General features: G+C 32.4%; 1 protein-coding gene across 1 annotated transcript; it reads right to left on the reverse strand.

Annotated features, from left to right (window-relative positions):
* Positions 1–624: 624 nt before the first annotated feature.
* LOC139513108 (uncharacterized) lies at positions 625–9,366 on the reverse strand. Its single transcript, XM_071301284.1, has 2 exons — positions 9,248–9,366; positions 625–3,501 (listed from the first exon to the last, which is right to left on the reverse strand). Exons 1-2 carry the CDS (start codon positions 9,303–9,305, stop codon positions 2,981–2,983), a joined length of 579 nt encoding a protein of 192 aa, XP_071157385.1. The 5' UTR covers positions 9,306–9,366; the 3' UTR covers positions 625–2,980.
* Between the last annotated feature and the right edge of the window lie 5,272 nt (positions 9,367–14,638).

The raw sequence follows: 14,638 nt of genomic DNA on the forward strand, positions 1-14,638 counted from the left end.
TTTAGCCTATTTCAAGTCTTTAACAACAAACGAGCGGTCATAGTTCCAAACAGTAAGACCGACCAGATCAAATGCTCTGTTTTTGTGCGCACTGCAGTAGATTGGAACCATCTGAAACTCGACATTGACATAAAGAACAATATCTTCTTTGATTACCTAGCCTATTAATCTATGATTACACGATATAAATCTGCGAAATATCACCCTAACTCTATCTGGTAATGTATCGAAATATATTTCGAACTCAAACCGTTATCCTCATTTTATAAAAATAATCTGTATGCAAGACCTTTTGACGAATTGTATATATACTGGGAGCAGTATATCTAACGGGAAATGAACTTCATGACAACCGCTTTTCAGTATAAAATTAATAACTGTTCCTGATATATCTGAACGCCGGTTTTATGGTTCAAATATATCAAATAACTTTTGTTTTAAACTAACATTTAGCCATTTACAAGCAGATAGGTCTAAAATTATGTATATTTGTCTGTCTCATACAATGGATAAAGAAATCATTTGAGACATTTATCTTCTTCTTTTTTTAAATCATAGTGTATTGTTTTTGTGTATACAAGTCATGCTGGCCACCAAGGGTCCTTAATTGGACAACAAATAGTCGTATCCTGTGTATTTTAATTCATCGTTCAAGATAAAAGTTGTTTAATAGATGAAGAGAAAGGCATGCCACAAGGACAATCTGACTGTTACGATGGTATGTCACCATCTAAGACAACTATATAGATATATGCCAATCTTGCAACCAGCTAGGTTGTATATAATTAGATGTGTATTTCAACTGATTTAGCCATTTGAAGCCATGAATAATAACAGTAACTATTTTTCCATGTGTCCAATCTGTCGGCATAATACCGGAATCAATTGACTTTTGAAAATATAAAAAAATTGACATAAATTTTCCTGATAATCTATCAAAAAATTTGCTAAGAATTTTAAGGACCAGTGGCATTGTGATTGGTTGAGTTTATACGCAAGGCATTTAATAAAAACTATTTCTGAAAGATTCAGTGTGAAAATAAGGAGGTGGTACGGATATGATTGCCATCAAAACAGGTTTGTCATTGTAAGAAAGGGACTTCTTCTTTTATATGGCACAGCTGATGTATCTTCACAGGTGAAAACACGCACGAAATGTTTAGTAAGTATATTAGCCTTACTATCAAGGTTGCTTTACCATAAACCACCTTTTCCTCTTTGTGGAGAAATTTCCGGTGTATTTATCTTGCTCTTCTCAAACTTTCAGAGCGATAAACAGTTTCCTCTAACGGAGTTGGCATGTCTTGCATGCATTTAATTTTAATCATTACGTTATATCTCGTTGGTAGGACATTTCCCAACCAATAATAGGTATTCCTTGATCATATCACTGAAATCAATATTGCATACATTTAATTTGTTGACTTCCAAGTTTAAACCGTCACTCCAAAAGAATTGTTTTTATTAAGTTTTCTTAGCTCCTATGAAACGATTTTTAATTTTTGGTCTGTAGCTTTATGTTATTGAGTTGTAGTGAGTAAGCAAATTTAAGATGCACTCATTGTTCAAGAAAAAATTTCGTCGAAGTTTTCTTGGATATTTTTGTAGGGGATGATCAAATGTTTTGGTCTGCAGCTTGGTAATGTTGAGTTGTAGCGAGAAGCAAATGTTACTCATATCTGCTGTGTATCTTCTTCCAATTTACCGATAGCCTTGAAATGTTACAACTCTCATTGTATAAGGAAATTTTTTTCAGAGAAAGGAATGATCAGGTAGGCTCCAGTATAAATGTTACCTCAACCAAATGCATTTCCGACCGTGCAAGGGCTGTATAGCCAGTCAAGGTCATTTAAAACTCCCTAATTTGTTTGTTGTTGCATGTAGCGACGCAAGTTCAGAACCGGTATCAGTATTTTATATGGTCTTGCACTTATTACCACGATATAACAAAAAAATGAAACCAACACTTTATAAATTTCATGCTTCCGAATCGCTTTTCTGGATTTACTTTCACCAGGAACGCTCAGAGCCGAATATTTGAAACGGCATAAGAACCAAAACAGTTGAGGAGCTATATCACCAAAAATTATAGCCAGATACACCTAGCTGATGTCAATTTTGCCTGAGGAAATTAACATCTTAGTTCCCCTCGAAAATTTTCTTTTTATCTACACATAATATTATTATTTGTTACTTGAATTATCATATGTGTTTTAAATGGTCTTAAAATAGCAAAATAGTCCTTCAAATTACAAAAAAAAAAGCCTACACGGTCGGTTTAGTAACCTAGATTGGCGCATGCTTCCATTTGATGTTGAATTATATATATTATGATTAGAGATAATAATAAGGGGTTAAAAAAGTCATGCACATGTTATCGTTATTTTTGTGCGGAAACCCGTATATACTAACTGAAAAGTATTATATTTTTCATCTACATAATTTTGAGATACTGGATAAAAACTGAATAATGGTCATCTTAAAGAGTTTGCGTATACTGTTATAGTAAACTTGTTGATTGGTCAAATTTAGATCACTGTATAGGCTGCACTGTTCGGATCCACAATATTTCTCTGGTTTGTCTCATAAAAAATAGATGTTTGTCTACAAGAGTAGCTTTCAGCCGGTATACAAGTCTTTCATAGTGTTCCATCCAAACGAAGATCTCTTATGAGAGGCATTTTTGATTTACACGTTTAACAAAATTACTCGTATGTTTAATGAAAAATAAATTCCCATAGATATACTAAAAGTTCGAGAAAATCCAACAACACAACAATGAACATCTGAAACTGAGTTCTAGTGCTAATAAAATTGGTTCCAGGTAATACGAGTTTCTTCAGTTCGACTGATGATGATCAAAATTGTCAAAAGATTTATCTAAATGTTATGTGACAGTGGTGACATCTCTTCCGCTACAATTTGTCCACAATACCTACATGTTCTGGGTATTTCATTATCTGTATCGGAGTAGAATTGTCTATGTTGGTATCACTGACATGAAATTCTCCACCATGGGTAAATACGTGGAAGTACTTATTAATGTAGATGACGAAAAAGCCACTTCAGTGTTAGACAGTGATTTCGTCGGTAATATACCAGTGACTTCTTCAGCATTAGACAGTGATATTGTCGGTAATATACCAGTGACTTCTTCAGCGTTAGACAGTGATTTCGTCGGTGATATACCAGTGACTTCTTCGGCGTTAGACGGTGATTTCATCGGTAATATACCAGTGACTTCTTCAGCATTAGACAGTGATTTCGTCGGTAATATACCAGTGACTTCTTCAGCGTTAGACAGTGATTTCGTGACCTTTGTCGTAATCTTGTCTATTCGTTTATCCAATGTTTTGAAACTTGGTTTGAAAGGTTTTCTAAATAGTGGAAGAATTGGACGGTTAACTGTCGGGAAACTAGGCAACTTGATTGGCGGAATACTGGGTAATTTGATTGACTCAAAACTCGGCAGTTTAATTGTTACAGCACCATTGCCTATGACTGCAAATAAAACAGAAAAATCATAAACAAATCATTAAATTATAAACACATTTTGTTCATTTGTGTTCCTAATTAGTTTTGTTTTCGATATTTGTCTTTTGAAAAAGTAAAATAACAAAAATACCGAATTCCATGGGAAACTAAAAAATAAAGTTCTTTAGAAAATGTCAAAATCAAAAGCTCACACAATCTAACGAATGGAAAACAACTGTCGTGTTCCCGACTTGGTACAGGCATTTCCTTAAGTAGAAAATGATGGATCAAACCTTGTTTTTTATAGCTAGTTAAACCTCTCACTTGTATGACAGTCGCGTTGAATTTCATTATATTTGAGTGCGTGAACATAATTATGATAATACAGTACAAGTGTATTCAAAATTTTAAAGGAAGTATGGTATTTGTACAATTATAACTGACAAAATATCGATATAACTGTTCATAGCACTACCAGTGTATCAAAACCGGGTCAGTGTCTTGCATATAATGTTACGGTATAACATGATAATCTTATCTTAAATCATATAACTTTCCCTTTTTTCTCTCTCTCTCTTTTTACGGTTTGGATTCCAAAACATTTTGAATCTCTTATATACTGAGTAATTGCCCCTGGATAATCAGAATAAATATATATGATAGTAATATAACAGAAAATGAATAAAAACATACATCGTTGCAAATCAAAATTAAGTTATGCAAAACCAAATCGGTCTGTACAATGGTTGTTCGTCACAGGGATGCCGTTTTTGTCCCTTATCATTTAACTGACTAATGATATGATATGCTAGTTTGTTGTATTCTAATTCATGTAAAATGCTCATGGTTATAAGAGACTGAACACTTAGTAAGATTCACTATTTTATAAAGCTACAAAGATATGACTGACAGTTTGTAGACGGAAGCCTAGTAGGATGGATGGAAGATACCAAAAGGATATTTAAATCCATAAACCTGTGACAAACAGACTTTTATAGCCATGACCGTTCGAAAGACAAACAACACTTTACCAATCTTATCATAGAAAACTAAAAGCTTATCAACATAAACGCTATTAACTCAGACCTGGGGATATCAATCTTATCATAGAAAACTAAAAGATTATCAACATAAACGCTATTAACTCAGACCTGGGGATACCAATCTTATCATAGAAAACTAAAAGATTATCAACATAAACGCTATTAACTCAGGCCTGGGGATACCAATCTTATCATAGAAAACTAAAAGATTATCAACATAAACGCTATTAACTCAGGCCTGGGGATATCAATCTTATCATAGAAAACTAAAAGATTATCAACATAAACGCTATTAACTCAGGCCTGGGGATATCAGGTCTTATCATAGAAAACTAAAAGCTTATCAACATAAACGCTATTAACTCAGGCCTGGGGATACCAATCTTATCATAGAAAACTAAAAGCTTATCAACATAAACGCTATTAACTCAGACCTGGGGATATCAATCTTATCATAGAAAACTAAAAGATTATCAACATAAACGCTATTAACTCAGACCTGGGGATACCAATCTTATCATAGAAAACTAAAAGATTATCAACATAAACGCTATTAACTCAGGCCTGGGGATACCAATCTTATCATAGAAAACTAAAAGATTATCAACATAAACGCTATTAACTCAGGCCTGGGGATATCAATCTTATCATAGAAAACTAAAAGATTATCAACATAAACGCTATTAACTCAGGCCTGGGGATATCAGGTCTTATCATAGAAAACTAAAAGCTTATCAACATAAACGCTATTAACTCAGGCCTGGGGATACCAATCTTATCATAGAAAACTAAAAGCTTATCAACATAAACGCTATTAACTCAGGCCTGGGGATACCAATCTTATCATAGAAAACTAAAAGATTATCAACATAAACGCTATTAACTCAGGCCTGGGGATACCAATCTTATCATAGAAAACTAAAAGATTATCAACATAAACGCTATTAACTCAGGCCTGGGGATACCAATCTTATCATAGAAAACTAAAAGATTATCAACATAAACGCTATTAACTCAGGCCTGGGGATATCAATCTTATCATAGAAAACTAAAAGATTATCAACATAAACGCTATTAACTCAGGCCTGGGGATACCAATCTTATCATAGAAAACTAAAAGATTATCAACATAAACGCTATTAACTCAGGCCTGGGGATACCAATCTTATCATAGAAAACTAAAAGATTATCAACATAAACGCTATTAACTCAGGCCTGGGGATATCAATCTTATCATAGAAAACTAAAAGATTATCAACATAAACGCTATTAACTCAGACCTGGGGATACCAATCTTATCATAGAAAACTAAAAGATTATCAACATAAACGCTATTAACTCAGGCCTGGGGATACCAATCTTATCATAGAAAACTAAAAGATTATCAACATAAACGCTATTAACTCAGGCCTGGGGATACCAATCTTATCATAGAAAACTAAAAGATTATCAACATAAACGCTATTAACTCAGACCTGGGGATATCAATCTTATCATAGAAAACTAAAAGATTATCAACATAAACGCTATTAACTCAGGCCTGGGGATACCAATCTTATCATAGAAAACTAAAAGATTATCAACATAAACGCTATTAACTCAGACCTGGGGATACCAATCTTATCATAGAAAACTAAAAGATTATCAACATAAACGCTATTAACTCAGACCTGGGGATACCAATCTTATCATAGAAAACTAAAAGATTATCAACATAAACGCTATTAACTCAGACCTGGGGATACCAATCTTATCATAGAAAACTAAAAGATTATCAACATAAACGCTATTAACTCAGGCCTGGGGATACCAATCTTATCATAGAAAACTAAAAGATTATCAACATAAACGCTATTAACTCAGGCCTGGGGATACCAATCTTATCATAGAAAACTAAAAGATTATCAACATAAACGCTATTAACTCAGACCTGGGGATACCAATCTTATCATAGAAAACTAAAAGATTATCAACATCAACGCTATTAACTCAGGCCTGGGGATACCAATCTTATCATAGAAAACTAAAAGATTATCAACATAAACGCTATTAACTCAGGCCTGGGGATACCAATCTTATCATAGAAAACTAAAAGATTATCAACATAAACGCTATTAACTCAGGCCTGGGGATATCAATTTTATCATAGAAAACTAAAAGATTATCAACATAAACGCTATTAACTCAGGCCTGGGGATACCAATCTTATCATAGAAAACTAAAAGATTATCAACATAAACGCTATTAACTCAGGCCTGGGGATACCAATCTTATCATAGAAAACTAAAAGATTATCAACATAAACGCTATTAACTCAGGCCTGGGGATATCAATCTTATCATAGAAAACTAAAAGATTATCAACATAAACGCTATTAACTCAGGCCTGGGGATATCAATCTTATCATAGAAAACTAAAAGCTTATCAACATAAACGCTATTAACTCAGACCTGGGGATATCAATCTTATCATAGAAAACTAAAAGATTATCAACATAAACGCTATTAACTCAGGCCTGGGGATATCAATCTTATCATAGAAAACTAAAAGCTTATCAACATAAACGCTAATATGAGGCAGGCATTACCTGTAAATGGGGACGAAGTCTGTATGAATTATTATTTTGTAACTCAATTATTTGTCCAAAAAAAAGACACGGAAATACAGTAACGTTTCCGATTTTGGTTCTGTTGTTAGGGATTTTAGTTGTGACGTTATTTAAATTATGACGTCATATGCAATGTAAACAAGAAACGCTATCATTAGGTAACGTTTTTTCATATCAAGGAATTATTAAAAATGAAATAAGTATTGCGCGTTCCTTCCTATTTTATACTAGACTGATAAATATATATTTTACTCAAAGTTTCATACAAACGAGACCGGAAAAAGGAAGTATATTGTACATTTCTGCGCAGGTCCGGGATTTCAAAACATGACATAAAAAAAATTGAACGATTTTGAGTTCATTAGTATGGGGACGAAGTCCCCAATAACAGTAGAAAATTCAATAAAAAAAAAAATTCGGGAAAATTTCCCGAATTTTTCATTGTACTAATGAACTCAAAATCGTTCAATTTTTTTTATGTCTTGTTTTGAAATCCCGGACCTGCGCAGAAATGTACAATATACTTCCTTTTTCCGGTCTCGTTTGTATGAAACTTTGAGTAAAATATATATTTATCAGTCTAGTATAAAATAGGAAGGAACGCGCAATACTTATTTCATTTTTAATAATTCCTTGATATGAAAAAACGTTACCTAATGATAGCGTTTCTTGTTTACATTGCATATGACGTCATAATTTAAATAACGTCACAACTAAAATCCCTAACAACAGAACCAAAATCGGAAACGTTACTGTATTTCCGTGTCTTTTTTTTTGGACAAATAATTGAGTTACAAAAAAATAATTCATACAGACTTCGTCCCCATTTACAGGTAATGCCTGCCTCATATTACAATGAAAAATTCGGGAAATTTTCCCGAATTTTTTTTTTTATTGAATTTTCTACTGTTATTGGGGACTTCGTCCCCATAATATGAGGCAGGCATTACCTGTGAATGGGGACGAAGTCTGTAATTTTTTTTTTTTTTAATTCAAACATGTTGATAAAAAAAAACGGAAATACCGTAACGTTTCCGATGTTGGTTCTGTTGTTAGGGGTTTAGTTGTGACGTTATTTAAATTATAACGTCATATGCAATGTAAACACAGAAACGCTATCATCAGGTAACGTTTTTTCATATCAAGGAATTATTAAAAATGAAATTGGTATTGCGCGTTCCTTCCTATTTTATACTAGACTGATAAATATATATTTTACTCAAAGTTTCATACAAACGAGACCGGAAAAAGGAAGTACATTGTACATTTTTGCGCAGGTCCGGGATTTCAAAACACGACAAAAAAAAAATTGAACGATTTTGAGTTCATTAGTACAATGAAAAATTCGGGAAATTTTCCCGTATTTTTTTTTTATTGAATTTTCTACTGTTATTGGGGACTCCGTCCCCATATTAACTCAGACCTGGGGATATCAATCTTATCATAGAAAACTAAAAGATTATCAACATAAACGCTATTAACTCAGGCCTGGGGATATCAATCTTATCATAGAAAACTAAAAGATTATCAACATAAACGCTATTAACTCAGACCTGGGGATATCAATTTTATCATAGAAAACTAAAAGATTATCAACATAAACGCTATTAACTCAGGCCTGGGGATATCAATCTTATCATAGAAAACTAAAAGCTTATCAACATAAACGCTATTAACTCAGGCCTGGGGATATCAGGTCTTCAGGGTGGGTAAATCAAATCCTGTTTCACATGTGGGACCCGTCGTGTTGCTCATATATAAGATTATTATACAATAATGATGTAATTTTTGAAGAAAAGAGAATGGGATTGTGGCTATGGCCATTGGCATTAGCATATTTCCGTCGTCATCTGAGAAACAGATATTCCATAACGGTCAACCATCTGGAAACAGATATTCGGCATAACGGTCAACCATCTGGAAACAGATATTCCATAACGGTCAACCATCTGGAAACAGTGTCCATAAAAATTCGAGGTGTTATATGTGATATTCACATGCTTAATTTATAAATGTTTTAAACCAACTATAATGCTTCATTGACATTCAGCAACACTAAGACGTACTATATCTACAAACAAAAACAAGTTTGTTCAAAACATAAAACTTTTAGAATACTCACAATGAAGAGCTTGCAGAGCTATTATTACAATACATGGCCTTAAATGCATTTTACACATAACCAAATACTATGATACACACGCTTTTTACCTGTAAGTTACCTTTTCTTTAAATGTATGTCAGATGCACATGTGTGTTGTTGGAGTTACATATGTACTTTAAGTAATCGATCTCCATGTTTGTATTTTTACAAGAGTTTCAAATCAGGTTTGTAAAGATTTTATTTTGCTTAAATGAAAACACTTTATGGAAATGAAAGATTTATTCAAAATATGAATTAATTAGACAGTAACTAAACAAGTTAAATTAAACCTCATAAAAAAATATCTTGAGATTAATATATGCATCTAACAATTTTATAGACTAGTACATGTCGCAATCGGCCCGAGTCTAGGCAAGTTGTGAAGAAATACAACAGAAACTAACAAAGTCCCAGCAAGCAATACCTAAGTTGTGGTATCATACCTGAATAGCGAGCCACGGTATCGAAGTTATAGTATAGAAACAAGCGATAGCCTTTCAAAAAGTGCTATATTCGACTCTTAGCTGATGACAATGGAAAGAGCTCTCGCTTTGTAGATTAATTCATTTACTAGAATAGCCAGGTGCATCAATCAACAAATTTTACCACACACGTGAGGTCACACGTTATGAAATAGTATCGTTTAACGTTGTTGTTTACTCCAGAAGATTCGTCTATTCATAGATAAAAGTTACCTGTGTAAAATCTAATTGCTAAGATAGAGACGACAAATCCGATACTCTACGGGATTGAAGGACATTTACTAGGTTTGGATTGTCCTAACCAATCAATAAATTTTGATTATTCACGACTCGTAATATCTTCCAATCAGGTAGCAAGAAAAATTCACGTCATAAGTGTCCATCGTTCAATTCTTAAGGAATTAAAATATGCAGTATTACACCCTCCGTCATCAAAAATGTTTAATTAACAATTTGCACAGGTTTGGTTTCCTCCGAGTCAATTTTGCCACTTAATTAAATATACATGTATATATCGCAAATAGCTTGTAACGTCGTCTATCTACAGCCAGGTTTCAAATCGTCAAAAGAAAAACAGAGAATAATATAACAGTGAAACCTGTTTAAACCAAACCTTTTCGGGACTTAAGATTATGTTCAGTTTTGGCCGATGTTCGGTTTTATCAGGTTCACCGTGACAACTCGTACAATTTGATATGACGGTGCTTAAGAACATTTTTGGTTCATACAGGTTTTCGGTTTATGCAGGATTCGGTTAAGCCAGGTTTCGCTGTACATAAAAAAAAATTCAATGATGGACCTGAAAGCCTGGTCATTTCTGCATGTTATGAACATTCAAGTTTAATTGAGAAAAAAACCGAAATCAGATTAACAAATTCACTTGTTTGATATAAGCTTGAACGCTTGAAACGGTTTTTGGAACAACGTCAAAATGCTCTTATGATAGGGACGTCATGAAATACTCGCTTGTAACAACATCGTGCGAATCGTCGTCATCGTCTTTCGCTAACAGGCTTTATCTGTCATCTATGAAGAATACTCGACCACTGCTCGTCATCAGATAGTTCAACATCTGCTGCCATTAGATATAAGAACCTAAATCTAGCTCCAATGTATTTGCATTCCTTCTATCTAATTTGCGTTGAATTTGATGTATCTCCATTAGAGGAGTTCTAAAGTCCTATAATGGAAGAATTGGAATGTCCATTGGCTCCATGCGAGGAGTTGTCTGATGTGTCGGTATATGTATAACGGGTGGGTCTGCTCTTTCCAATGATTTGTCTGTAGTCTGCAGTGTTGGTACAGTGGTTGGACCTTTGTTTTTGAGGTATTCATAATCTGTGTCTGTCAATGTCAGAAAACTGATCCAATTTTGTCTGTTTCCGTAAGACATAGGGAGGAAAAAATGAAAGAGTTTGATGAATGGTGTGTAGATGAACGGATGAATGCTTGTAGCATATGGAGGCAAAATAAACTTCCTGTACATCTTGGAATGTTTTATAGGTATGCCTTGTATACGCAAAACTGAAAAAGAAAAATAAGATTTTGTTGTAAAATAATGTACACTTTATGTGCGTTTTTTTATTTATTACAATAGTATTTTTTGTCTATTGGTGACAACTGCATATTGTAGTTGTATCAAAGATCTAATTAATTGTCATAACTATTTCAGTTACAGAGTACGACAGGGTTGTCCTTTTCTCCCTACCATATATGTTGTAAAACCTTATGAGTGAAATGTTATTTGATGTCTTAAAGATACTTCCAAATATACCTCTTAAACACAAACTTTTAGTATAAATCAGAAATTTAAAAATAAAAATGTTACAATTTGCTAATATCGTTTTAACCTACCTGAATTAACCGCTAAAACCCAAATGATAATAGATGACTTGAAAGTCATAATGTTATCTGCAGCTTTGTCTATATAATGGTTATCCTTTGTGTTACACCAAGAACACTATATTATACATATATAAACAGTAAGCCTATATAGATCTATATAGGAATACAGGTATTATATGGTACATAATTTTAGAATGAGTCTTTTTGCGTAATATGACGCACATAGTGACAATGGGTTTTATTATTAGTAACGACCAATGACATTGAACTATTTTTAATTAATGTAACTATTGGTGCAAAAAAAATGAATGGTGTCATAACTTTTGAACACATACAACTCCAAATGTGTTGCGTTTCGTGCGCTTATATACAAATGTAATTATTAAACAGGGTTTTATTTTAAAAGGATGTCAACTCAAAATTGTTATGAATGTCAAGTTATAGTCTACGAATTGTCGAATATCAAAATCCAAATTTAAATCTTACGGAAGCCTTTAAGGGCCATGTTCAATTACTTTATACAATTTGATATAACAAATTATTAATTTGATATAACAGATTATCAATTCGATATAACAGATTATCAATTCGATATAACAGATTATCATATACTTAGACTAAATAACCTATAAATTTTACCGTATGATAATAGCATTAAATTGACGTAAATTCCATATTTTTCGAATTGGTGCTTAGCGGGCTGATATGAAAAATTTATCAAATGCTTATCACATGCCTTTCCGTAACGTTATCACGTGGCATTCCGGTAATACTCGGCCAATTCCGGAAAATACACCTCAATGCTACGTTTTCAGTGAAAAACATTACAAAGTAGTGTACAAAACAACTATTTGAATACTGGAAAGAATATTGTTTAAAATCATAAAAAAAAAAAAAAATAATAATAAATGCATTTTTTAAGTTTTTCTGAAACATAATTTAGAAAGTTTCTTTAAAAAGTTGACTTTTCCAAACAATGATCATTATGTATATTGTTGAATTATTTTTTTGTCGATTCGTCCATAATAAATGGGTTTTTTTTTCTCGCTCTGTTGAGACATATGATAGAAAGATTTCATATTGAATGTATCAAATTTTGGGTCCGACGGCCGTGAACTTTTTTACTCTTTAAACTTCTGGAACCACGTAAAAGGATCAATATATGAATCTGTTATTTTTTTCTACTGTTGAAGCATATGATAAAAAGATCATAACATGTCATTTTTCATATCGCATGTATTATCAGCCCTCGGTCAATATCAGCCCTCGAGCCATGCGGCTCTTGGGCTGAGTATTGAACCTAGGGCTGATAATACATGCAATATGAAAAATGCCATGTAATAATATACAATTACTGTCTTTTGATGAGGTAAATATGCGGTTTTATTGACTTTTGAAAAATTGATATTCACTGAGGCCGACGGCCGAAGTGAATATCAGTTTTTCAAAAGTCAATTAAACCACATATTTACCGAAACAAAAGACAGTAATTGTTTTATTCCATATTCCGAGGAGATAAAATGTATTTGATGACAAACATAATACCAAAACAAATTTTACATGAAACATTTTACCATAACGTAGCATGTAAAAGCGCGTGACGTTTAGCGCGGTGAATAACACTTTCTCAGGTGAATATGCTTTTTTATTCAAAGTCCAATTCATATAGAGAAACCTACTAAAATAATACCAATATGGAATAATCTGATATTATCAATTTGGTATAACAGATTTTCAATTTTGATAATTATAACAATTTGTAAATTTGATATAACAAATTATTAATTTGATATAACAAATTATTAATTTGATATAACAAATTATTAATTTGATATAACAAATTATTAATTTGATATAACAAATGACCAATTTGATATAAAAAATTGTGAATTTCTCTACCAATAGGATAATTTTATCATAATAATGATTAATTTAAATATTGCATAACCCAAACTGGCGCATTTCGTGTACTAATTGATTGTTCATCGGACGTGCAGTGACAAATATCTAAGATCATCTAATGCATATTCAAAACTCAATTTACAGGTTTATTGTTTCTGTAACTCATCCTCCTCCCTTTTTTCTCCTTTATTTGATACATTTTTTTGGGGACTAGTTTCCCAATTTCGTATATGGGACTTTGTGTCTTAGAACGAACAAGTATAAGAGAGAAAAGGGCCTGTTTGATCAATATATATTGCATATTTTCAAAGGAAAACAAAGAGTTCTATTGAGATATTGCTTTTTCTAGGACCATAGGAACATGCAAGGATAAAAAAATATGCTTCACCTTCTTGAAAAAGCCTGGCATGATGCTTTAATGATTTCAACAGGAACATGAAAGGATAAATATTATAAATTTAGCTTTAACATATATTTTTTATTTGGATTTTTAAAAATTAAAATAAAGAAACATGCGTGAGATTTTTAATGATTGCTGACTTCTAATTAATTAATTAATTAGACCACTATGAGGTCCAAATTTTATATATTTGCTCAAAATTCGGATTTGTGTCGAAAGGAAAAATACGTCCACAAATCCGAATTTAGAGCAAATATATAAAATTTGGACCTCATTTTACTCAAAAAGTAGCACATTAAGGTAATTTTTTATAACATATTTGATTTAATCAGCCAAATAATAGCCTATATGCAAATTGTCATCAAAATTTCAATATGGGATCAAAATTGTATCGTATGCCCTTACCTTTTGAAGTGCAATGCCAACGGTCGTTCCCGAAATATATTTCATTTGAACTTATTATTTTACTTCAGACAAAAACTACAGTATATGTAGGACATAGTCTAGGTAACCTGGCATTTAAGGTAGCAGTAGCACTTCCCTCATATGATCATAAACTACTTAAAACTTTTTTTGAATTCTTCTATCGTTATATTCTTGTTTAATATGTCTCTGTCGATATTAAGATTTGGTTCTGAAGTTGGCTGTACCTATCTTTTTGTATATTTGTTATATTATCAATTTTTACAATTTTTCTTTGTTTTACTTATTTTATAAACCCTATATTTAAATTATCACATA

The sequence above is a fragment of the Mytilus edulis genome, chromosome 2, assembly GCF_963676685.1.
Source record: "Mytilus edulis chromosome 2, xbMytEdul2.2, whole genome shotgun sequence".
NCBI lineage: Eukaryota > Metazoa > Mollusca > Bivalvia > Mytilida > Mytilidae > Mytilus > Mytilus edulis.